This window comes from Uranotaenia lowii, chromosome 1, assembly GCF_029784155.1.
Source record: "Uranotaenia lowii strain MFRU-FL chromosome 1, ASM2978415v1, whole genome shotgun sequence".
NCBI classification, from domain to species: Eukaryota; Metazoa; Arthropoda; class Insecta; order Diptera; family Culicidae; genus Uranotaenia; species Uranotaenia lowii.
In genome coordinates this window covers 6,512,573-6,537,717 of record NC_073691.1, presented here as the reverse complement: position 1 = coordinate 6,537,717, position 25,145 = coordinate 6,512,573, and the positions used below count along the sequence as shown (strand labels likewise).

The window sequence follows — 25,145 nt, the reverse complement described above, 5'->3', positions numbered from 1 at the left end:
CAAACAAACATACAGAAATTGCTTTTTATATATATAGATATTCGCCGGATAAACATTAAAACGTGAACAATCATTTAACACTACAACATCGAAATTCATGGTTTTACTGTTCTTCAATTTTGGCTCCACGACCTTCAAAGTAGTTAAAAAAGAAGGGAAAATGTACTTAGTAGGGAAGAATGACCCTGGCAGTTAAACTCCCTTGAAAAAAAAAAGAAAAAAGTAATAAGCCTTTGTCTGTGGAGTACTTTCTCGGGGATAAGACTGTCGCTCGTAAAATATCATCAATGATCTTGGGGACCGAAGATTGGAATTAAGAAAAAATATTTCGTAATTCCGTAACCAATATGCGATTTTGACTTCTGAGTGCTGCCCGTGTGTAGTACTGAAATGTTTTGATGTTCTTTTTTTCGTTTTGGTTCAAAATAACCATTTTTGACATTTGCCTCAAAACTACCAATATGGTTATTTTTTATGAATTTTTCCATAATAAATTTCAACCATGTTGGAACTTCTCGGGTATAAACCAGAAAATGGTTGAATAATTTGACGTCTTTTCATCGCCATTTTGAAAGCTACCAACATCGCAGCCGAACGCGTATTTAAAAATCTATTTTCCCTCGTAACTCAATCAAGTTTTCGAGTTAATCATATTGAATCCTTAGGAGATCATGAAAAGTAAGTGATTTGCTGTAAATTTTCGTCATAACAATAATCTTAATAATCAACAATTAAAAATTTCAGGGCACCGAATGGACATCGCTTCAGGTCCGAAGGACATCGCTTCAGACGAAATCGAGGACTGGGAGATACTCCCGATGATAACTATATTCCCATTATTTTTAGAAGGTGATAGCCTTTCCGCAGGATTACCAAGGTTGGTTACTTAATGATTTTTTTGTTTTTCAGAACATGTCAGTAACGCCAGATGATTCCAACCTCAACAAACTAATCAAAACGCTCCTTCTAAGCCACTTTCGTTAGGGCAATCCAACAGCACAGATCCTCCGACCCTTCCTCCGGCAGCAGCAGGTGGTATAAAAGTTTTTCTCTTACGAACTTGTTTTACAATCCGGAAGAAGCCTAAACGGGCCATAATTTTCGGAAACACATGACCTGCCGGTCGTAGATGAACCTCCTCAAATAACAGCAGATTCCGCTAGAGCTACGACTCAGTCATCACTCAGATATGGCTCACTCACCAAGGTACACGAGATCACCGCTTCCATCACGGGGGAACTTCTGCTACCGCGGGTGTTAAGGCTATTGTTGCTGTTCGTTCATAGCCTGAAGTTTTCTGTTCCCGCTTGAAAAATCATATTTTTTTTATTAACATACTTCGGTAAAAATATTTTTATTAAAATGGACAATAGTATTATGTATTTAAAAGAAATAAAGAAACAATCACGAAAAACTGCTCTGTAGAATACGGTTGAAAAATAACCTTTTTTCAACTTCTCCGCTAGAATTCCATTCGGTTGAAAAATAACCATATTCAAACTTCTCCCCTAGAAGTCATTTTATGACTTCTCGTGGAGAACTCATAAAATGACATTTCCCGGGAAAAGGTGAAAAATGGTTATTTTTGAATCTTAAATGGTTTAATAATTTCTAGCGTGTACATGAACAACGCGACTAAGTGAGCTTGAGAAGTGTCAAACATAACTCAATAAGGTAGTTTCAACCAAGGTTTTTAGAAACACAAGCTTCTGAAACTTTCACAGTAAGTAGGCGAGGAGTGCGCGGGAAGCTAAGAACATAAGAATATTTGCTCAGCTGATCAGGTTTGTTGGTAAACAAACTTCGTGAATTCGGCAGGAGCAAAACCAAAATGGCTGAATCGAGAATTTGGCATAAGGTTACAACTCTTATATATACACATCTTGGTTTTAACAACTAACTTCTTCGGAAAACGTATTTGAACATTTGACGCTTTGAAAATAATATAATTTTTGTGCATTATTTTACACTTCATCAGTTTTTGAAGATATTTTCTTCTCTTTGTTTATATTTATTTTTTCAGAAAAGTTGTTGATAAGATTGCGAAAAAAAATATTGGTATCAGGTCTACAAAAATGTTGTTACTTTTGTCAATTTGGTAATCTTTTCGAAATTTTACTATTTTGTCAAACTTGAAAATTTTAATAATTCTTTTTTTTTTTTCAATATTGACTCTTTGTCATTTTGTCATTTTTATGATTTTTCCAATTTAGTAAATTTTGTGAATCTCATCGATGTTGTCAATTAAGTTATTATTTTCAACTATTTCAAACTTGTCAATTTTGTAATATTTAACAACTTGTCGTTTTTTGTCAATCTTGTCGTTCACGCAGCGAAAAGATTTTTTATTTCAAAGGAAAGTGCAGCGAAAACAAAGGAAAATTTCCTTTGATTTTGGGATAAATAAAAATTTCTTTGTTTCAAATGCATTTTCGTTTGTTTCAAAGAATTTTTCTTTTGAAAAATCTTTGATTCAAAATATTGATACTTTGAAACAAAAAACAGTTTCTTTTGATTCAAAGTTGCTTTCTTTTGCCACAAGGTAATTTAATTTAGATTTAAAAGCATTTATTCATTGAACCATTTTCTATTTATTCCAATTGGAGGCATTATTTTCTGTTGTTTTGAAATTCCTTTTAGGAATTTCAAATAATAAAAAGAAAGGATTTCAAATTTAAAATTTATTTTTTTTTTCACAAATAAATGAAACACTGGGTCACACACTGGTTCACTTCAATCGAATCATCCGGTTTAAATTTTCGTGGACCTGATCGCTGGATTGGAGCGGTGTCACCTCGGTTGAGGCATCCAGGGACTTGGAAAACCATCTATCGGCCGTGGTTCTGTAAAATTTCAAGCACTTATTGAAAATCTTCAATATTCATTCTTTAATTAACATAAATTGACCATACTTTATCCTGAATCCTCCTAACTAAGCTAACTCTGATCCACATTTTCACTCGACCAGCCAAACCGTTTTAAATTCTTCTTACTCAATGCAAAAAACCTTCTAAGTTTGAAGTTTTTATTCTATTTTAAGAAATTATTCCTTTGCATTGAATACATCTTTCTTTGGTTGAAAGAAAATTTATTTTGTTTCCAAATAAAAATGCAATTGAACAAATGTCTTTTGAATCAAAGAATTTGTTTAAAATCAAAGTCCAAAATTATTCGATTCAAAAAATAAATTCTTTCTTTCAAAAATTATTTATTTGAAACAAAACCATAATTCATTGATTCAAAGAAACCAGGAGATTGAATCGAAAAAATGAATTTTTTGAATCAAAGTCAGTTTTGTTTTGTTTCAAAATCCAAGTTTTCTCTGCGTGTTGTTTAAGCACATATTTCCTTTAGGCTGCGAGATCCTCAATTCGGGGTTCTTCTGCGAGATATTTCTTCTTCAGGGCCATTGTCTGCCAAGTGCAATACCATTTGATAATTGACCTTCCAATGGATATTTTGAACCTTGATATGATTTTCAGTTTTTTCCACTTTCACATAAAAAAATCGTTAAATTTTCGTAGCGACTGTCATGCACGTTCCTCCCAAATCGCTACCTACTTTGATCTTAAATTTTGTCGATTTAAAAAAAAATTGTAAATTTTGGCAGTTGGTTTGATTTTGTGTATCTGTACCTTTTTTTCACAATTTTGACAATTTTAGCCAACATTGTCAATTTTGTCACCTTTTTTTAAATTTGTCAATTTAGTCCAATTTGACAATTTCGTCAATTCGATCACCTAAGCCAATTCTGTAAATTTTGTGTATATAACCGGATTTCTAAATTTGGATAATTTTGTCAATTTATCCAATTTTATTGAAAAAAATAATTTGGTGAAAATTGTAATTTTGTCAAATTGAAAAATTTGGTCGTTTTTTGTTTCAGTCTTTGTCTAAAAAATATGATTTTTTTTATCTCTACATTGAAAGCCTTGAGGAATTTTGTTTTCAAGGCCCAATAAATTGACCCGTCCGGGGTATACGTGTTCACCACATGTAGACTTCGGACCAACCAGATTTCATTGTATAGGTTAAGGTAGTGCCACCTCTATCCCGGTACTACTTCTCCTAAATAATGAAATGTTGCAGGGTAAAGTATGGTGTACGTTAATAAGTTTCCTCGCAAAAATGCTCTTTCGCTCTTTTCAACATCTGTAAATTTCCTTCTCACTTCTCTATCCAGCTTTATCAATTTCAGAACTACTTTTCACCGATATGCCGAAAAATAAAATTTACAAAATTAATTAACGGTGGTTAACTTATCTTAAGAATCTGAATTCTGAATCTGAATTCTGAATCTGAATACTGAATCTGAATTCTGAATCTGAATTCTGAATCTGAATTCTGAATCTGAATTCTGAATTCTGAATCTGAATTCTGAATCTGAATTCTGAATCTGAATTCTGAATCTGAATTCTGAATCTGAATTCTGAATCTGAATTCTGAATCTGAATTCTGAATCTGAATTCTGAATCTGAATTCTGAATCTGAATTCTGAATCTGAATTCTGAATCTGAATTCTGAATCTGAATTCTGAATCTGAATTCTGAATCTGAATTCTGAATCTGAATTCTGAATCTGAATTCTGAATCTGAATTCTGAATCTGAAATCTGAATCTGAATTCTGAATCTGAATTCTGAATCTGAATTCTGAATCTGAATTCTGAATCTGAATTCTGAATCTGAATTCTGAATCTGAATTCTGAATCTGAATTCTGAATCTGAATTCTGAATCTGAATTCTGAATCTGAATTCTGAATCTGAATTCTGAATCTGAATTCTGAATCTGAATTCTGAATCTGAATTCTGAATCTGAATTCTGAATCTGAATTCTGAATTCTGAATCTGAATTCTGAATCTGAATTCTGAATCTGGATTCTGAATCTGAATTCTGAATCTGAATACTGAATCTGAATTCTGAATCTGAATTCTGAATTCTGAATTCTGAATCTGAATTCTGAATCTGAATTCTGAATCTGAATTCTGAATCTGAATTCTGAATCTGAATTCTGAATCTGAATTCTGAATCTGAATTCTGAATCTGAATTCTGAATCTGAATTCTGAATCTGAATTCTGAATCTGAATTCTGAATCTGAATTCTGAATCTGAATTCTGAATCTGAATTCTGAATCTGAATTCTGAATCTGAATTCTGAATCTGAATTCTGAATCTGAATTCTGAATCTGAATTCTGAATCTGAATTCTGAATCTGAATTCTGAATCTGAATTCTGAATCTGAATTCTGAATCTGAATTCTGAATCTGAATTCTGAATTCTGAATCTGAATTCTGAATCTGAATTCTGAATCTGAATTCTGAATCTGAATTCTGAATCTGAATTCTGAATCTGAATTCTGAATCTGAATTCTGAATCTGAATTCTGAATCTGAATTCTGAATCTGAATTCTGAATCTGAATTCTGAATCTGAATTCTGAATCTGAATTCTGAATCTGAATTCTGAATCTGAATTCTGAATCTGAATTCTGAATCTGAATTCTGAATCTGAATTCTGAATCTGAATTCTGAATATGAATTCTGAATATGAATTCTGAATCTGAATTCTGGATCTGAATTCTGAATCTGAATTCTGAATCTGAATTCTGAATCTGAATTCTGAATCTGAATTCTGAATCTGAATTCTGAATCTGAATTCTGAATCTGAATTCTGAATCTGAATTCTGAATCTGAATTCAGAATCAGAATTATGAATCTGAATTCTGAATTCTGAATCTGAATTCTGAATCTGAATTCTGAATCTGAATTCTGAATCTGAATTCTGAATCTGAATTCTGAATCTGAATTCTGAATCTGAATTCTGAATCTGAATTCTGAATTTGAATTCTGAATCTGAATTCTGAATCTGAATTCTGAATCTGAATTCTGAATCTGAATTCTGAATCTGAATTCTGAATCTGAATTCTGAATCTGAATTCTGAATCTGAATTCTGAATCTGAATTCTGAATCTGAATTCTGAATCTGAATTCTGAATCTGAATTCTGAATCTGAATTCTGAATCTGAATTCTGAATCTGAATTCTGAATCTGAATTCTGAATCTGAATTCTGAATTCTGAATCTGAATTCTGAATCTGAATTCTGAATCTGAATCTGAATTCTGAATTCTGGATCTGAATTCTGGATTCGGAATTCTGAATCTGAATTCTAAATCTGAATTCTGAATCTCAACTGTGAATCGACATTCTGAATATGAATTAGGATAATTAAACACAATATCTGAAGTTCAAATCTCTAAGTAATGGTGTGTGAATGATAAAAATTTGTTCTTCACATTACTACACTGTCTTCGGTGATAATCACCGTCGGTAATTTATGCAATACCATTGATAAAATCTCGCTGATGTGGTTCTCCCCTACTAAATAAAAATGACCCGGTACAAACAGATGAATTCCCCATTGAATTTCTCCAGTAGAAACACAACGTTTGAAAGATGTTTGCAGATTATCTCCTCCTATTTTCGCCACCTCCGATCATAAAACGCATATCCTTTTTCTGATAGTCGTCCAACTTCAATGAAAGGAAACAGCACATAAAAAAATAAGTCAGCAAAGCAACAGTATGCCATGACGAGTGCCAGCAATACAGAACAGTTCGAAAGACGAAGATCAACCGCAACAGCACCAAAGCAAGCGGCGAAACGCGTGCTTTGAGTGAACTCAGGCAGGAAAAAAAGGGAAAATCATCTGTCTGTCCGCAACAGACACGCACACGTCATGGCACACTCTGATTTTCCGATGTTTTCTTTTCTCTCTCCCTCTCTCTCTGGTTTGGTTTGCCTAATTTTCCACCCATCATCACCGAATGTAGGAAAATTTTTGGCGCATATTTGAACGCTTTCAGGAAAAATAGCAACAACGGTAACAACATCACCACAATGTTGAATGAACGGCGAATTAGAAAGATTCCAATTCCGGTAGAAGCCGGAAGTTGTCGGCACGTTGTAAGTATTTTGTTAAGTGGTGGAACGAAAACGGAAAACGTCAGTGAGAATTGACACAATTCAATTGGTTTGGTTAACAAAAGGAGCGTTTTTTTTGGTACTTCAATTGTAAATAAATTACATAAAATTTGTGCTTTTTCATTTCTCTTTTCCTTGCCAACAATTTGTTCGATTGTGTCCACGGATTTTGTAGTATGGCTTACAAAAACGAAGGTAACCCCACAAATAAAACATATTTAAAATTTTTTTTTTATTGATTCTGTAAATTGTATATTTATTTTTTGTGTTTTTTCTGGAGCCTACTATGTGGTTTTTCGAATATTGGAATTATAATATTCAAATTTTTACTTATCTTGGCTTCAGGAAATTTTCTTTGGAAGACTTGAACTAACTCTCTTTTAAATTTCCAAAAAAAATGCAGGCCACAGCGGGGTCAACCAGCTGGGCGGGATCTTCGTGGGAGGACGGCCCCTGCCAGACTCGACCCGGCAGCGGATTGTCGAGCTGGCCCATGCCGGTGCCCGGCCGTGTGACATTTCCCGTATCCTGCAGGTGTCCAACGGGTGCGTGAGTAAAATTTTAGGAAGGTACGAGTCCATCGGTTTGAATTTTTTTTCAACCAAAGTTCACAATCTATAATCCGGTGTTTCTTTTTTCCGCATTCCGTTGCAGGTACTATGAAACCGGAAGCATCCGGCCACGTGCCATCGGCGGATCGAAGCCGAGGGTGGCCACACCGGAGGTTGTCAACAGGATCTCCATGTTCAAACAGAACTGTCCGAACATATTCGCGTGGGAGATTCGGGACAAGCTGCTTAACGAAGGAATCTGCACCCCGGAGAATATTCCAAGTGTGAGTGGAAAACATAGTTTTAAGATATTTAATTTCCGTTAACATTTGTTTTTTACACATTATACTTGGTTAACTTCCTTCAAGTTACGTCCTAAGTCTTACCGCAAGACTAAAGGGTTACGATTTTTGACAAAAGAGCATCAATTTTTCTAATCTTTATTTGGACTTCAGTAGTAAACTTTGGGCTACTTGCTATAATTCAATGCCCTCCTCTCAGTAAGAATCACATTTTGTTTGCTCTTTGGAATCCCGCGCGGAAGAACAAATTCGCAAACAAGGTGGACTTTTTATCATATCCGATTTATACCGACTTTAAGTAACCTTTTATACGATCGTTTATTTGTTTGGTAGGAATTGTGATTCGCATTAACATTGATAACGGTTTGAGCTAACATTTCTAATGCGATTTTATGTTTGCTGGGAACAGATTTCCCAAAGGGGCTTTTCTTATCACTCTAAGGTTTAGGAGAGCCGGAATAATTTGATAGTATTCTTAGAAACAGCCTTCCCAACCAGAAAACCAAATATAAACAAACAATCAACAGCAGTAACATTAAACATCCGCGCTTCCTAAACCAATTCCGTCCTTTTCCACAGGAAGGCCAAATCAAAAAAGATATGAATAGTAGCAGCCTTAAAAATCTGCGCTTTCTAAACCATTTCCTTCTTTTTTTCTACCGGAAGGCCGAATCAAAACAAATAATCAGCATCAGCTGCCTTAAAAATCTGCACTTCCTGAGCCAATTCCGTTTTTTCGACCGGAAGGCCAAATCGAAGCTAACAATCAGCAGAAGCAGCTTTAAAAATCATCACTTTCTAAGCCGATTCCGTCTTTTTTTCCACCGGAAGGCCAAACCAAAATAAAAAATCGATAGCAGCAGCCTTAAAAATCAGCGCTTTCTAAACCAATTCTGTATTTTTCCACAGGAACTTAAATCAGCACAAACAATCTGCAGCAGCAGCCTTGAAAATTTGTACTTCTTAAGCCAATTCCGTTTTTTTTCCACCGGAAGGCCAAATCTAAGCAAACAATCGGCAGAAGCAGCCTTAAAAATCTGCATTTTTAAATCAATTCCACCTTTTTCCACCGGAAGTCCAAACCAAAATAAAAAATCGATAGCAGCAGCCTTAAAAATCTGCGCTTCCAAAACCAATTCTGTCTTTTTTTCCATCGGAAGACCGAATCAACACAAACAATCAGCATCAGCTGCCTTAAAAATTTGCGCTCTCTGAGCTAATCCCGTTTTTTTTTCCACTGGAAGGCCAAATCGAAGCAAACAATCTGCAGAAGCAGCCTTAAAAATCTGCACTTTCTAGGCCAATTCCGCCTTTTTTCCACCGGAAGTCCAAACCAAAATAAAAATCGATAGCAGCAGCCTTTAAAATCTGCGCTTTCCAATCAGCACAAACAATCAGCAGCAGCTGCCTTAAAAATTTGCACTTTTAAGCCAATTCCGTCTTTTTTCACGGGACGGTCAAATCATAACAAACAATCAGCAGAAGCAGTCTAAAAAATCTGCACTGTCTAAGCCAATTTCATATTTTTCTACCGGATGGCCAAATCGAAGTAAACAATCAGCAGAAGCTGCCTGAAAATCTGCGCTTCCAAATCCATTCCGTCTTTTTTCACCGGAAAGGAAAACCAAAACAAACAATCAGCAGCAACAGTCTTAAAAATCTGCGCTTCCAAAGCCATTCCGTCTTTTCCACCGGAAAGCAATATCATAACAAACAATCAGCAGCAACAGCAGCAGCCTTAAAAATCTGCACTTCCTAAGCCAATTCCGTCTTTTTCCACCGGATGAAAAAATCGTAACAAACAATCAGCAGCAGCCTTAAAATCTGCGCTTTCTAAGCCAATCAGTCTTTTTTCAGGGACCCAATCAAAAACAGTTTTATTTTTAGCAGCAGCCGTTAAAATCTGTGCTCCCTGTGCCAATCAGTCTTTCTACCATAGGCCGATCAAAAATACTTTTTTCGTAGTAGCAACCTTGAAATTCTGCGCTCCCTGTGCCAATCAGTCTTTCTACCATAGGCCGATCAAAAATACTTTTTTCGTAGTAGCAACCTTGAAATTCTGCGCTCCCTGTGCCAATCAGTCTTTCTACCGGAGGCCGAAACAGAAACAAATTGTTCGTAGCAGCAGCCTTTTTAATCTGCGCTTTCTGTCCTGATCCTACCAATCACGCCATTGTCGTGATCTTACGATTCCTATGAATCTCAATTCAGAGATTCACTCAGATACGTCTGTCACTCACAATAATAGATCAATGACTGACTTGGTTTTGTTTGTTTTGCCTAGTGTTGCCAAAATCCAGGGGTGGAAAACAGAAGAAAAAAACAAAAAAGCGCTCAAATGTCAAATTAATCTGATTATAACACCAACCAGTGAACAGGCATCAAATTTTGTTTCATTAGAATGACCATTCTTAAAACTTTTTTTAAGTTGTTGAGAGAGTTTTGCACTGGATAAGTTTAAAAGTTTCACCAAACTGAGAATGCCTCATCTATGAAACAACAGCTTTGTTGATTTTGTTTGGTTCCGGCACGAATTTTTATCATAAATTTTTTCAAAAAGTACTAATTTGTTTGCCGAAAAGTAAAAAATGCTGCAAAATAGCTTCAGCAAAATTTATATTTGCCTAACCTAGGCCGAAATAACAAACGTTGCCATAGCAATTTGTTTTATTTCATTTATCTTCGGTGTTGCCGAATACAATTATTATTTCATTTTATTTTTTTAAAATTGAATTTGATTTATTTTCTGCATATTCATAAACGCATCCCTACAACTGATTGTCATAATTCTTCATCAACCTAGCGTTTTGTGTACTACACACAAACCCTTCACTTTTTATATTTTGGAATACTAAGTAAACGTTTGAGTAACGCATTTTCAAGTCAGAGTACTGAGTATACCGTTAGAGTCAGCTTTTTTTCAAGTTGGAGTACTGAGAGTATAATTTTAGTCCTCTAAGAGCAAGTTCACTGGTGTTGGGAAAAAGTGGTAGAAATTTTGACATTTTGAAAATTTTACCATGCAAAAATGTTTTCAAGATCTTGGGGCGTTGTATTTTTTTTGCAACACTGTTTCTATTTCAGCCGTATGTGATAGAAATATTGCTATTTTTGCATCACAGCATGCGAAAATACAACACGTGTTGTAAAAAGACTAGAAGGCCACAGATCTTGAAAATGTTTTTGCATGGCAAAATTTTCCAAATGTACCGTAAGTGTCAAAATTTCTACCACTTTTTCCCAACATCAGTGAACTTGCTCTAAGGCTGGAACAAATATCATTTTTTTTCACAACCCCCATCCCCCCTCCCCTCCCCCAATTTTTGGCCAAAAAGACTAGAACACGATATCATAGCATCGGTGGTAGGTCACTATCAGACTGTCGACCGTACCGTTTCGCAACCAAAGCTAGGCTGTAATGAACGCGATGATAACAAACTGAGAAGAGATCGATAGATGCGTTTCTGAGTTAAAGCGAGCTTATCTGAGCGATCACATATCATCTTTTTGTTCGTTCGCACCGCAAGTTTTCCCACTTGTGGGGCGAACCACGCTTGGCCCACTAATGTGCAGTGGTAGATGCAACCCTATCTGTATCTACCACTTCATAGTAGTTGGCCCGTGCGGAACAAAAATTTGATAAGTGATGACAATGCTGCCACATAAATTCTACACGCTCATTTTCACCATCTTTCATTTCATCCAACGTTCTATCCATCTATAAAATTTTATAATCTTAAGATGTCCGGATGTCCCTACTAAAAAGGACATCACTTTTCATCTATATTGTTAGTGTTGTTTTTTTCACATTGGAGTACTGAGTTAAATCGTTAAACTTGAGTAACTTCTTTGCTTCGCTATCCTAAGCACGAGTTTCACAATAGATAAAGATTGCCCCAATAATATTCACAAAACCCCATTTCAGGTTTCATCGATCAACCGGGTTCTACGCAATCTGGCCGCCCAGAAGGAGTTCAGCAAGAAGCCGCACCACTCGGGGGTCGGGGGACAGGAATCGAACAGCAACGACTCGAGCTATCTGTCCAACAAAACTCTCTCGGATGCGTCCCCATTTATGCACTACAATAAGTACGCGACGGCGGCCGGTGGAGAAAGCGGTGAGTTTGGAGCTCGAGCTCTGGAAATGAACCACAACCTCAATCATCCAGCCAACTCAACTACGGTTTCAGCTGCGGATATCAAACCGAATTCCGGAGGAGATCATGATCCAAGTAAGGGAGTTAGTCCGTTCGGAAACGGGAAGGGCTGCTTTACGAATTTGGATTCGCCGATTGGAGTTGGAGGCGGAGGGGGAGGAGGGATAGGTGGTGGCGGTCATGGTTCCGGAATGAAATCGCCTGGCGTTGGAGGAGGGGGAGGCCTTGGCGGTCATTCATCGGCAATGGGTTTCGACAGCGAATCGGATCGGTTGAGTTTGAAGCGGAAACTGCAGCGCAATCGTACCTCCTTTACCGTCGACCAGATCGAGTACCTGGAGAAGGAATTTGAAAGGACCCACTATCCAGACGTGTTTTCCCGAGAAAGATTGTCTTCCAAAACCAATCTACCTGAGGCGCGGATACAGGTAGGATGAGCTACACTGATTCAAGTTGAAGATTTTAAAATTGTTTTCATTTGTAGGTTTGGTTTTCGAACCGCCGCGCCAAGTGGCGTCGCGAGGAGAAACAACGTTCGCAGGCCGCTTCCGAGGGTTCATCCGTAGGAGTATCCGTATCGGCCGCTTCCGCACCTCCTCCATCTGCCATTAGCTCGTGTATGAACCTTACCTCACCGCTCGTTTCCCATGTGTACGATTCCAATATGTGCGTCGAAGATTCCAACAGTAACTATCTGAGCAAATCCTATCCGTTAGAACCAACGGCTTTTCAAAATTTGAATCCCCTGAAATCTCCCCAAAACCACCAATCCCAGACGCACTCTCCGATGTCCTTCAAGCTCTTTCCCTCGGATTCCGGCGTTGGAAGTGGTGGTAGTGGATCGTTGACCCCGGTGCCAGGTGGTGGAAATGGAGGTGGCGGCGGTCCAGGATCACTCCACGAGCCGAACCTGATGGATGCGGTAGCCTTGTCCAACAATGGCGGTTTCGCACACGTACCTACCTCGGACGATAAGTCCCTGTACAACCACTTTGCCTATTCGGCGGCGGCTGCGTCCACAGCGGCGGTTGCAGCCGCAGCCAACATGCACCATTCGGCGGCGTACTCGGCGGCTGCGGCGGCCGCTGCCGATCACCACCATCATCATCATCACCAATCGTACAACGGGATGTACCTGAAGAACCAACTCTACAATCTTCCAACCAATGGCGTCCTCAGCTTCCAGTCCACGCTCGATTGGAACAAAAGTTAATGGTAAGCGTCGCGGCGTCTTCCGAAAAACGCTGCTGCAACGCCCTCCACCAATGGTGACTTTGATCAAACTCTTAACACAAACAGTCACGCTGACAATTAACAAAAGAAGAAAAACATTCCACTTTTAAACAAGCGATTGCTATGATGATGATAATGCTCTGATGACGAAGAATTGTTGCCATAAAACAATAAAGCACGATGCCATAAAACGTGGTGCAGATTGATCTTCTAAAAATATCGAAATAAAAACTAAATGAATGTTAAACCCTTGATAACAAAAATTAAACTCGAAGACAAACATAATGAAATGAAACTTGAACGTGATCATATTTTGCTAAAAGTGATGGTTGTCCGTAATTTTACATTTGAAAACAAAAGTATATATCAGTAACAGTAACGTTAGAAAATAACTATTGTATAAGTATTATTTTACCGACAAGTGTAACACCCGCGAAAAAACCACATTTAATGAGATGCTGTGAGACACAAGTAACAAAAAAAATCATTGATCCAACTAAAAACGTAACTTAATGAAATTGTGTTAGGAAAATTGACTATATTTTAATCTGCATAAGAGGAATCTCACCGAGAGCTGCTCGGTCTATAAAGGAAATTTTAATTCGTACTTAGAACAAAATATATACTCATCAACTGAAATGAGGGAAGAAAAAGAAGCAAATGTAAGCGGGAAGGAGAAAAACAAACTGAAATGTACAATACAGAACATTGAAAGCACAGAATAAATATTATGATGAAGTTTATAACTATTATCGCAATGGAAATGTCCATTTGACGAAAAAAATGAAAATTCCCTGTGTTTGATTTGTGGTTGAAAGAACAAATTCCAAAGAAATAGTTAAAATTTTCCATAACATAGAATAAATTGAACAAAATCTTGTATGCAGTAAAATCGCATACATTCTGTATTGCTCAAAATTGGGAAATCGTGTTATGTAAGTTCGTTTACTTGAAAATAACCTCGAATACATCGTAGGATGAGCTGTTAAAGTTGGTACGTCGATTTGAATTGATTTAAAACTATTCGCCAATTCTCGTCCAATTCTTGAGCACTTTCCAATCGTTTAAGTGTCGTCCGATCTCCCCGTTATACTGTGGCCAGTAGGGAATTGTATTGACCAAGATAATGCCCATGTGTCCCGAAAACTCAATCTTCCTAGCACGGAAAATACATTTCTTCCAGTTAAGTCCAACATGCCCCTCCTTAAACCGCTTTAACCATTAAATCTTTTTTCGTGCTCCCGCATATCACAACCCACAACCGCATCCCGGACAACCTACTAACATTCGGCTCATGACCCGTTGAAAGAATTTAGGGGTAAAAACTAACCCAAAGATAAGTCTTTTGAAACGAAAAAGTCCCTTATCGATAATGAAGGTTGTAACGTCCCAGCAAACATGAAATCGTATCAGAAATGATAACTGAAGTCGTTTGAAATGGTGTTGTGGATCGCAATTCCAACTGCATAGTGAAAAGATCGTATAAAATGTTGTCTGAAGTCAATTTAAATCGTATAAGATAGAAAGTCCGCCAAACTTGTAAATTTTAAAATAATTTTGCTCCCGAGCGGGCATCAAGTGATGACTGCGCCTAATTGGTGTAGTTTTCGTCGTTTTAGAAAGAAATGAAATTTATGTTTTTATATTTCCTCCTCTTAAGTAGGTAAATGCTGTTTTTTCAACTTTTATACGATCATGTTATAACGTAATGGAACGTTTGCCAAAACAGCATTAGAATATACAGTACCTTCGACAGTCACTTCGACTTTGAACTTTTGAGCTTTTTACTCTGATGATATTTTTTGTTCAAATTTTCTGCGTTAGATAAACCAACTATGACACTATTATACCACAGAATTTGTGCTTTCTGGAGTTTGTGAAGCCTGAGAAATAGTAATTCTACGAAATTCGGACTTTTTGGACTTTGACAATTCAAACTGCAATATCTTAGAAACTACACTACATTTTTTATTGAAATTTTGCAGAGTGATTGTTGAAATATTAAGTTAGCATGTCTGAAGTTTTTGAAAAATTCTATGCATGGGGTCAAAAGTTACGCGAGGTACAATATTTCAGACATGATCCTAAAAATGCGATTTCTATACAATTTTGGACGATTCATGAGAACAATATCGTTTTCATTCAAAGAACAAATCAGTAACAAATGTCTGGCAAAAGCAATGAAGAAAAGAAAAAATGGAATAAATTATCTTTTTGTGTTTTGAAATCAGAATCTTGCGAGATTGTTTTGATTTTTTGGTTGAAATAGATTTACTGATTGTTAAACACAAAATAGGATTTTTCTATGGAAACATTCGTCCAAAATTGTACAGAAATCGCATTTCTAGGTTCATGCCTGAAATATTGTACCTCACGTTACTTTTGATCCCACCTATATAAATTTAAAAAAACTTCAGGCATGCTAGCTTAATGTTTCAACAATCACTCTGCAAATTTTCTTTATAAAATTTAGTGTAGTTTCTGAAATATTGCAATTTTAATGGTAAAAGTCCAAAAAGTCCGATTTTCGTAGAATTACTGTATCTCAGGCCACAAAAACTCCAGAAAGCTCAAATTTTGTGATTTAATAGTGTGATAGTTGGTCTATCTAACGCAGAAAATTTAATCAAAAGATTTCATTAGAGTAAAAAGTTATGGAAGTTTAAAGTGGAAGTGACTGTGTGCGTGCTTCCAATTTCTATACAAGTATGAACGGTACTGTATCTACAAAAATGTTTGCTGGGGTCTCTTTGTTCCGGAAGTTATTCTACCTAATTGATAAATTAATTTAACCACGTATACAGTTTACAATGCATTTAGTTTTATTGTATTATTATTTGCTCACCTGTAGAGAAGCATCTTTGGTATCAAGCTTGCTTCAATATTTTCCTCTACAAAGTTGCGCAAAGTAATCATCAACGAGTGGCATCGGGTGTCTTTCTCGAAGAACAGCTTCGTTAACACGGTCGAGGTGGATCCTAGGTTCTCTGTTGCTTTTTCCCACGACTAATGGCGAAATCCAGGTATCAGGACCCTTTTTGACTTCGATGATATCCCAAGCAACCAAAATTCCCTAAAAAGGTTTCATAGAAGCTTAATCAGCTCTCGGTTCTGTCTGAAGAGAATGCTAATCAGGCTAGAATTTAAGTTCTTAAAGCTACTTTGAAGTTCGTTTAGGTAGCTGAAGAGAATGCTATTCAGCTTCTAAGAATGTCAAAAAACTTCTACGCGCCGAAAAAATCTGGTTAAAAGATTGCTCAGACAACCAGATGACAGATTGCTAGGTTGCCGGTCTATTTTGGTCTATCTCATTGATTTTAATTATAATGTTTTGATTACAAAAGCTACTTACGCCCAGAGAATTGAACCGCTGCTCAATTGAGATGATTGTATGAGTGGTTCAATAGATTGAACCTTATTTCCTTTAAAGGACTTTCAGTACATTCAATAAATAAAAACAAATAATCTCATCATAGAAAATTTATTCGAATATCTTATCATTGATAAGAAAAACTCGAAAAATTCTTGAATTCCATTTGTAAATATCAGTACTGATATACACGAAACAAATACCATGGCAAGAAATTGACAGACATTTTTTACATGTCGCATAGAAATCCCATATAGGTTCTTTAAACACCTAGAAGAATCTTAACGGTGCATTAGAAAGTGTTTAGCGAACGTTATCGACCTTCTCGAAAGAAGTTGCATTAAAAGCGCTTAGAAGTTCCGTTATCGATAATAAAACCTTTCCAAGGGCGATGGAAGTTCCTGAGTAACTTTTACATGACAAGAGTCACCAGAAGCTGTGATCTTCGGAGTTCCATCTTTAAGTAAAAACGCGACTTTTGTTGTTTGGGATCTTTCGCCAGAAGCTGTTCCAGTTTCTTATCAACAGCCGCTTCCAATGGTATAGATCGCCTTGCTTCAGGGTCCGTATGGAATAGTACTCTTTGATTTTGTGCAAAGGTTCTGAGTCTGTTGTAATTTGATTAATATCACTAGTTTACAAAATTTTAAAAAAATCGTGAACTTGATTAACTGACCAACATTTTTAATGTAAAATCGGGCGCTGAATCCGAAAATGAAATTCAAAAAAATCTCAGTAGAACAGTTTTTGAGTTATGCTCAAAATATGAAATTTCGAAAAAATTAAAAAAGTTCTTGTACTTAGATTAAAATATCTCGGACGGCATAACAGTAATTTGAAATCACTCTTTTGCATATTGAAGGTGAATAAGTTTTCTATCGATCATCTGAACACTGTTTTTGCGTTTGACCAACAGTATTGCTAATATTAGTGACTTTATGAGAAAAAAAATTATAATAAACACATTTTTTTAGAGAAAATTTTGTTTCAACGAAAGTTTAAGACTCGATGGTAGCATTTAAAAAATCTGATTTTCTTTTGCGCTTGAATGTCAATTTAAAACAAAGATTTCAAGTGGTTATTTATAAAAATTGGTTGAAAATTGAAGAAGTTATGGCTACTTTACCATAACTGAAATTTTTGGGGTTTTTAATAATTTAACGAACCGCAGTACACTTATCATAGTATAGGAAGAATGAAACATGATAAATCTCAATCGCTCCAAGTCAAAATTATTTATTAGCTTACCAGAAGGTCACATGCCAAGTTTCAGGAAGATCTGACCATAGGGAGGGGTTGCTTAAGTCTCAAACGTGAATAAAATTTTACGGTATTTTACCAGGAAGGAACGAAAAAAAAACTGGGTTTTCATCAATAACTTTTTTCATCACTAGCTGATTGTTTTTTATGGTTGATTTTCTTAAAGCCTATGTTGAGACAAATATTTCACCCGAAGACTGTAACTCGATTGGATTTGAAACAGAAAAGTTATTGCGGTTTAAAAATTGAATTTTGGTCGAAAATTGTCGTATAAAACGCAATGGGTAAAAAGTACTCATTGCGTGTTGGACAAAATTTGCGGCCTTTGAACCGCAATAACTTTTCTGTTTCAAATCCAATCGAGTTACAGTCTTCGGGTGAAATATTTGTCTCAACTTAGGCTTTAAGAAAATCAACCATAAAAAACAATCAGCTAGTGATGAAAAAAGTTATTGATGAAAAACCAGTATTTTTCGTTCCTTCCCGGCAAAATACCTCAAAATTTTATTCACGTTTGAGACTTAAGCAACCCCTCCCTATGGTCAGATCTTCCTGAAACTTGGCATGTGACCTTCTGGTAAGCCAATAAATAATTTTGACTTGGAGCGAGTGAGATTTATCATGTTTCATTCTTCCTATACTACGATAAGTGTACTGCGGTTCGTTAGATTATTAAAAACTGCAAAAAATTCAGTTATGGTAAAGTAGCCATAACTTCTTCAATTTTCAACCGATTTTGATAAATCACCACTTAAAATCTTTGTTTTGAATTGAAATTCAAGCGCAAAAGAAAATCAGATTTTTTAAATGCTACCATCGAGTCTAAAACTTTCGTTGAAACAAAATTTTCTCTAAAAAATGCTTTTTTTATAATTTTTTTTTCTCATAAAGTCACTAATATTAGCAATACTGTTGGTCAAACGCAAAAACAGTGTTCAGATGATCGATAGAAAACTTATTTACCTTCAATATGCAAAAGAGTGATTTCAAATTACTGTTATGCCGTCCGAGATATTTTAATCTAAGTACAAGAACTTTTTTAATTTTTTCGAAATTTCATATTTTGAGCATAACTCAAAAACTGTTCAACTGAGATTTTTTTGAATTTCATTTTCGGATTCAGCGCCCGATTTCACATTGGAAATGACCTTCAGTTTACTGAGTTCAAAAATGCTGTAAACTAGTGTATTTAGGCCCACTCGAAATATTCCACCTTGATTTGTTGATTTTTGTCCCTTGATTGTCGTATCACCACAGATGAACCACAGATGATCTGTGTATCTAGCACATTTGGTATATTTTCAACGCTGATAGCACATTTTCATCAATTGTAGCATACTTTGAAAGCTGTTTTGTTATCTCATTCAATATTGGTATCAATCTCATGTGGAATAAGTTCGACGTTTTTCTTATTTTTCGATTGTTTCTTCGAAATATATTGAAAAAGATGATTTGCAATCTATAGTTTTCGGCATAAGGGACAGGAAAAATTGGTATAAATGTGCTATCGCCGTTTAAAGATTTTCCTCTGATATTTACTGAGAACAACCATTGTTTGACCAGAATGCTTTAAAATTTTACTGCAAGGCATAATTCCATAATTGGGTGCCATGCAGCATCTAGCATGTAGAGTCTTTTCGGACAGAAATTGTAATGCCTGAATTTGAATCGGTAAAATGTCTTCACTAAGTGTAATTCTGGGACATCAACATCTTACAAACTGTCCTCCACAAGGGCTTTCATTCGTAAATCAATACCACTTCCCCTTAATATGTCATAATGCATCAGTTTTTATTTTATCATTTAGTTATTGATTCACACATTCAAGTCCCAGATTATCGTATAATAATCAATGTGTTGTATTGTGGATTCATTAATCTTGTTCTTTGTGTTACTTTGCATTTGTTTTCTTCTTTTTTGCTGATAGATTCAAATTTGTGTTTGTGATTTTTGTTTTGTTTTCTTTAAATCCTTTTTGCTACTCCCCACCCTCAAACGATCAACTACACCCACATTGGGTTTCTTCCACCGCTTTTCGTTTTTTCTTTATTTTTCTCATTCGTTTTCATCTTTTGTAACCGACTGTGGCGGTTGTTGATTTTTCTTTGTTTTCTGTAGTTTTCAATATATTGATTTAAATTAAATATAATATGGCATCAAAATTTACATCTACTCTCATCCTTTCAGTACGTTTTCACTTTTTAGGAACTCGTCGGTAAGGTCCAGGCCGTTTCTCGGCACCGGACTTTGCGAGAATTGATGGCACTCGTCGTTATTCTGCTGCTGCTGTTGTTGCTGGTGGTGATGATGTTGGGGATGTTGTTGTTGCTGCTGTTGTTGCTGCTGCTGTTGGTGGGCATGATGTTCCCTCATGGCCGCTCGCAGATGATCCCCGTTAGGATCAAAGGGAGGGCAGTTTTCGTTTCTCTCTTCGTTATTGCACCTATTGCCCAGCAGAGGGTTTCCGAGGGGTCCCAGATGAGCGGGACCGCCTATTCCCATTCCACCAGGACCATTTCCAGCTATTCCAACGGTACCGGAATTGCTGGAAACAACTGCTTGAGCCTGGGATACGGCCAACCTTAGAGCAGCTTCAGCCTGGGATCGCAAAATAGCCTCGGCCTGTTGGATTCGTATCGCCGTTTCCGATGTGGGTCCACACGGATTTTGACCAGCACCACCTCCACCACCCAAACTTCCAGCACCCCCAGGACTACCCACCGGATGATGGTCATCCGGCGAAGGATAGTTCTGCCGATTTACCAATGGATACTTCATTTCGTTAAAACCAATGAAATTACTTTTCTTTTTCAACGGACCCAGATTGGGCTGACCCATTGGGTGTTCACCGTGATGTATCGAATTGTTCTTGAGCGACTGTCCAATGCGCATTGCTGTGGCCAGATTAACGACTGCTGCTTGGACCACAGACTGAGTGCCATCCGTCGGAAGCATCATATCCGGATCGAACTTTGGTTCCTGCAACATCATCATCCGTGAAAACTGACTATTGTTGTTATCGCCCGGAACTACCCCAAATGGATTGCCAGGTCCGGCCCCTGTCAATCCAGCTGCCGCTAACCGATGGTTTTCGAAGCTTCCTCCACCTCCTCCACCACCGCCACCTTCGCCATTCTTCTCCGATCCCATGGTCGAAGAGTTCTCCGAATAATGCAACGGCGAAATGCTACTGTGGGTCAGCTCCTTGATCGAGCCCATTGAGTTCGAAGGACCACCACCAGTCCCATTGCCTCCATGGCCCCCGATGGCACCCAGGGCTCCAAGGCCATGTCCTCCGGGTCCACCAGCACCGCTACCAATGCCGCCACCGCCAGCCCCTCCCATAGCACCCAGGACGGCGTTCGATTCCTTCTCCCGTTGCTCGACCACTGCCTTCGTGAACATGTACTGAGCCGCAAACTGATGCTTCGGGTCCATCTTCATGTGCTCGATGTGGGTCAGCAGGCCTAAAATGAAAAACATTGGGTGCATTAGTTCGGGTGTTCATTTTATTAATTTGTTTATCAGTCAATTTTATAACAGATTAAAGCACAAGTACAATCAGACACATTACGGGCATCTAAAAGTTAAAGTGGATACATAAAAATCAAAGATAGTATAATAACGTGAAAAGCAAATTTTTGAGGAACGGAGAGGGTCGTTGCTGCTATATCGCGTACTTCTTGGTTCCAGAGACAGCTAATTTCTATTACGCAGGGTTCTTTCTAGAGCATAAATATTACAGCGAGAAAGCAGCCAGATGTAGTCAATTTCGTTCCGAAGAATCTTTGCCACGAACAGTAATTGACCGATGGAACGACGATCTGACAGCGTATGAAGCCCAAGCAAGGCACAACGATGTGGGTATGACAGTAAATTTAATGAATTTTCCCAAGGGAGCTCACGAAAGGCATAACGCACGAACCGATATTCAATTGCTTCAAAATGCAATGTCCGTGAAGCTTCAAAAGGCCACTATGCTCGGTCTGCAGATTCCAATAGTGATCGCACCTGGCAGCAATACAGAATTCGCAAGCAGACCGGATCAGTGAAAATCAGTGACTGTATCAAAGAAGCGTTGCAATTCATAACAATGAGCTTGACTATTTATTTCTAAATTTATTTTCAAGTCTTCCACGTACAGGATAACTCCACATCCACAATCCAAAACAAATTGATAAAGTATAAAGAATAAAGGACTTAAATTGCTGCCTTGGGGTACCCCAGACTTAGGAATGAAGTCAGAAGATTTAGCACAACCAATTTTACATCCAATCGACTATCTGTTGGGTAGTTTCTGATCCAAGTTAACGTTACCGTACGTTCACACTCAGAAATGAAAAAAATATAAAAATATTATTTTTCATGTATTTCCTCGCTTTATCGTGCCCACGCACAGAGTTATTTCTCTGGGTGTAATTACAGGGATATTTCTCGCCTAGAAATATCTCGGTTATTAAATTTTATGCATTGGAACTATTCGGAAGTGACATCTGGTGGTTGGGGAAAAAGGTTTAGCCGGAGCTTATAACAAACGCTTAAAGCAGAAATAGACAAACAAAATCAAACAAAAATCATTTGATTTTCTTACAAGGTCTATGGTCAATGTGCATTATTGACCATAGCATGCAAAACAGGCATATTTTTCCTGTTTATCATGACTTGCTGCTGATTCCATGCTTATAAAATATTATTTAAAAACATTTCCACAAAGGATGGAACCAACATGCAGTCAAGTTGAAGACCATGTAGCAACTGACAAATCTAGCACGTACTCACAAACTGGTTAGCAGAGACTCAAACGACAAAAGACAAAGCGTTTGTTTTGGAAAGAAATATCTCGCGGTAATTAAATTTTATGCATTGGATCGTTTCTTGGCTAGAAATGATCGTGAGTCATTATTTTTTAGTGATTTCAGTTTATTATCGTCAGAGAAATAACCGAATAGGTACCTGAAAACTAATAATTTTTATATTATTTTCATTTCTGAGTGCAGGAGAAAATCCATGCTGATTCTTGTTCAAACTTAAGCTGTGTGCTGTACTGGCTGAACGGGAGACGCGCATCCACTCTCGTTGGAGATCGTAACTTGACTGACGACCGCTTACGATACGACAGCTCATTCATCGTGTGTGTGCGTGTCGATGGAGGGAGATTATCCATTCGGAATGGCCTATTGGCCGAGATAGTGCTACGCTCGCAATAATCGGCTACACACATCTCCCCATCACAAGTCAAAGGTTGAGGAAAGCCCCGGTTTGACCACTGTTCCGCTCATTTCTGAGAAACTTATTTGTTCCAAGAGATAGAGAAGTGTTTATTTCCTGAAACAATTTGGTCCCACTTATTTTTGAGTTCTATTTCATTGTGTTCATCAGAATTTTTCAGAAAAAGCTTGCTGTATTTATATTTTCTCACCCACTCCAATTTCTTTTCTTCGCATTCCTGATAATTACTTTCTGTGGTGATGTATGCTACGGTTAATGAAAAATTGTTAACATTACTGTTGAGGTTTATAAATTAATATAATCGCGCGGTGCGCTAGTTTAGTACCTAATTAAATTGTTACAAATTAATGTGTATTAACTTTAGAAACTGATTAACTGATCTTTAGAAATTAGCGTGTATGTAAATTAAAAAAAAAGGAAAAATGCAGCGGTGATACAGTTGTTGGAACATAGCGAAACTGAAACGCGATAGGCTAATACAAACACTAGTATCCACGTAAAACTGTGGAAAATTATGACAGCTATGAATAAGCGAAAAATAAAGGTTTTGGTGATGAACACACACCGACAAGCTAAATGCGTCGAGCATGGATCTAGGATTTGAGACTTCATTCTCGTAACTAACTTCGCGGAATAATGTTGTCGTCGGTTATGTCTGGTGAGCTGGCTTAGGACTGGAGATGAAGGATCACCACACTTTCTAGAGACTTTTCGGATTTTGAAAGATTGCTGATGTAGCATTATAATTAAGTTTGTCTAGCTATTAAGTTTTGAGCGTGTAGTGAGTGAGTCAAAAACCTACCAAAGAATGAGTGTTTAGAACTTAGAGTGTAAATGTCAAACGCACACGTGGGATGAAAAACGAAAACAAGAATCAACAAAACAACATCAACGAAAGGAAACAAATCAAGCGCCAAATTTTGCAATTCCAACTGTGACCCGAATTGTTCCTCTCCTGCGAAAATTCGCCATAGCTGTTGGGAAGGAACAGCAGGAGCATCAGCAGCAGCTTTTCGGAAGGTGAGACCAGAGACAAATAATCACAGAATAGAAAAGAAACCCATATATTGGATTCCCAGACGGCGAGCGATTCGACGGCAACAACAAACAAGCCGGAAAATATTGGAAGCCATTGCACTGCGACTGAAAACAAAGGTAATGGAAAAACATATTCCCTTTTCGATGACTTTGCCTAATTAACTGTCATCTGATCACAGATTACCGAAGCACCGAAACGGAATCAGAACCAACGGAGACGAAGTGGCACTTCAGAGTACGCCGTCATAGGGTGAGTGCACGGTACAATTCTCTTACAAGAATTCGTTTTGAGAAGATGATTTTCCGCAGGTGTGAGCAAGAGGCGTATCGCCTTCTCGTCAACCACACAAACGACGGTGGAAGTTTTGCTTTGCAACACACAGGCGGCCCCTACTGGGTGAGTTATGAAACTGCAAAACGGAAGATTCAATGATAAAGTGGTTGTTTGTCAACAGGGTCGTTTTTGGGAGCTGAGAAAATCGCTTTTCGGGACTCGATTTTCGCCATCTCGGTTTTGCGAGTCCCGTTTTTGCGAAATCAAGATGCGGACGTTGCGAGAGCCAGCCGGAAGTAGGCGGAAGTGCTCCGGGCAGCTGTGGTACGCCCGTCGAAGCAGTGCAGCCAGACATTCCCGTGATATAAAGCTGTGATAAACCTGTGCCGTCCAAGCAGCTGTGATATGATTGTTGTTATTGTTTTGATGTTATGGTAGGAACGGGCCCGTGAGTAATAATGTAAGCTAGCTTAGGTTTTTAAAATGTCGTAATAGTAAATAATTGTAATTGCTACCGATTTGGGTTTTGAGTGTTTGTGTTTTGGGTAATAGTTAGCCGTGCAGCACACACTGAGAGTCAGTGGTGTTCAAACTGTTTCACTGATCAAGATTGGATTCAGGACTTTGACCTTGGCAGGATACATACCTGCAAACTTCGGGTCCAAAGGTCAGCTCAGTGTGGACAGAAACCACACCCTTCGTTCCGTACCTCCGTTATGTAATTTTCTCACAACAACATCCGAACCAAGATTTT

At 37.5% G+C, this 25,145-nt stretch overlaps 2 protein-coding genes and 1 long non-coding RNA gene across 12 annotated transcripts in view; 2 read left to right on the top strand and 1 right to left on the bottom strand.

Annotated features, from left to right (window-relative positions):
• The first annotated feature begins 5,968 nt into the window (after positions 1-5,968).
• On the top strand, positions 5,969-13,994 carry LOC129750553 (paired box protein Pax-6-like). 5 transcript variants are annotated; one of them, XM_055745531.1, is made up of 6 exons: positions 5,972-6,959; positions 7,153-7,172; positions 7,381-7,546; positions 7,632-7,812; positions 11,756-12,415; positions 12,472-13,993. In XM_055745531.1, the coding sequence occupies exons 2-6, from the start codon at positions 7,154-7,156 to the stop codon at positions 13,198-13,200; spliced, it is 1,755 nt and encodes a 584-aa protein (XP_055601506.1). In that variant the 5' UTR covers positions 5,972-6,959; position 7,153; the 3' UTR covers positions 13,201-13,993. The 5 variants fall into 5 exon arrangements, with proteins under 5 accessions (XP_055601511.1, XP_055601506.1, XP_055601518.1 ...); XM_055745543.1 differs by having other exon boundaries at positions 5,972-7,172; positions 11,756-11,948; positions 12,000-12,415; XM_055745548.1 differs by having other exon boundaries at positions 5,973-7,172; positions 11,756-11,948; positions 12,021-12,415.
• A 5,622-nt stretch (positions 13,995-19,616) lies between these two features.
• Positions 19,617-25,145, bottom strand: part of LOC129740532 (uncharacterized) — a 48,369-nt gene continuing 42,840 nt past the window's right edge. For all 6 annotated transcript variants that reach the window (XM_055732237.1, XM_055732235.1, XM_055732238.1 and 3 more), the window contains one exon: positions 19,617-21,317. In XM_055732237.1, the coding sequence (XP_055588212.1) occupies positions 20,026-21,317 (1,292 nt within the window). In that variant the 3' untranslated portion in view covers positions 19,617-20,025. The remainder of the gene's footprint in view (positions 21,318-25,145) is intronic.
• On the top strand, positions 23,860-24,692 carry LOC129740533 (uncharacterized). Its single transcript, XR_008736274.1, has 4 exons — positions 23,860-24,099; positions 24,159-24,234; positions 24,297-24,367; positions 24,427-24,692. It is a non-coding gene; the product is annotated as an uncharacterized LOC129740533 (long non-coding RNA).

What these genes read in the sequence shown, in the direction of transcription:
- LOC129750553 (XM_055745531.1), top strand. An exon ending in GTGAGTAAAATTTTAGGAAG is followed by an intron (nt 7,547 to 7,631) that starts GTACGAGTCCAT and finishes ATTCCGTTGCAG; the next exon opens with GTACTATGAAACCGGAAGCA. An exon ending in CCCCGGAGAATATTCCAAGT is followed by an intron (nt 7,813 to 11,755) that starts GTGAGTGGAAAA and finishes ACCCCATTTCAG; the next exon opens with GTTTCATCGATCAACCGGGT.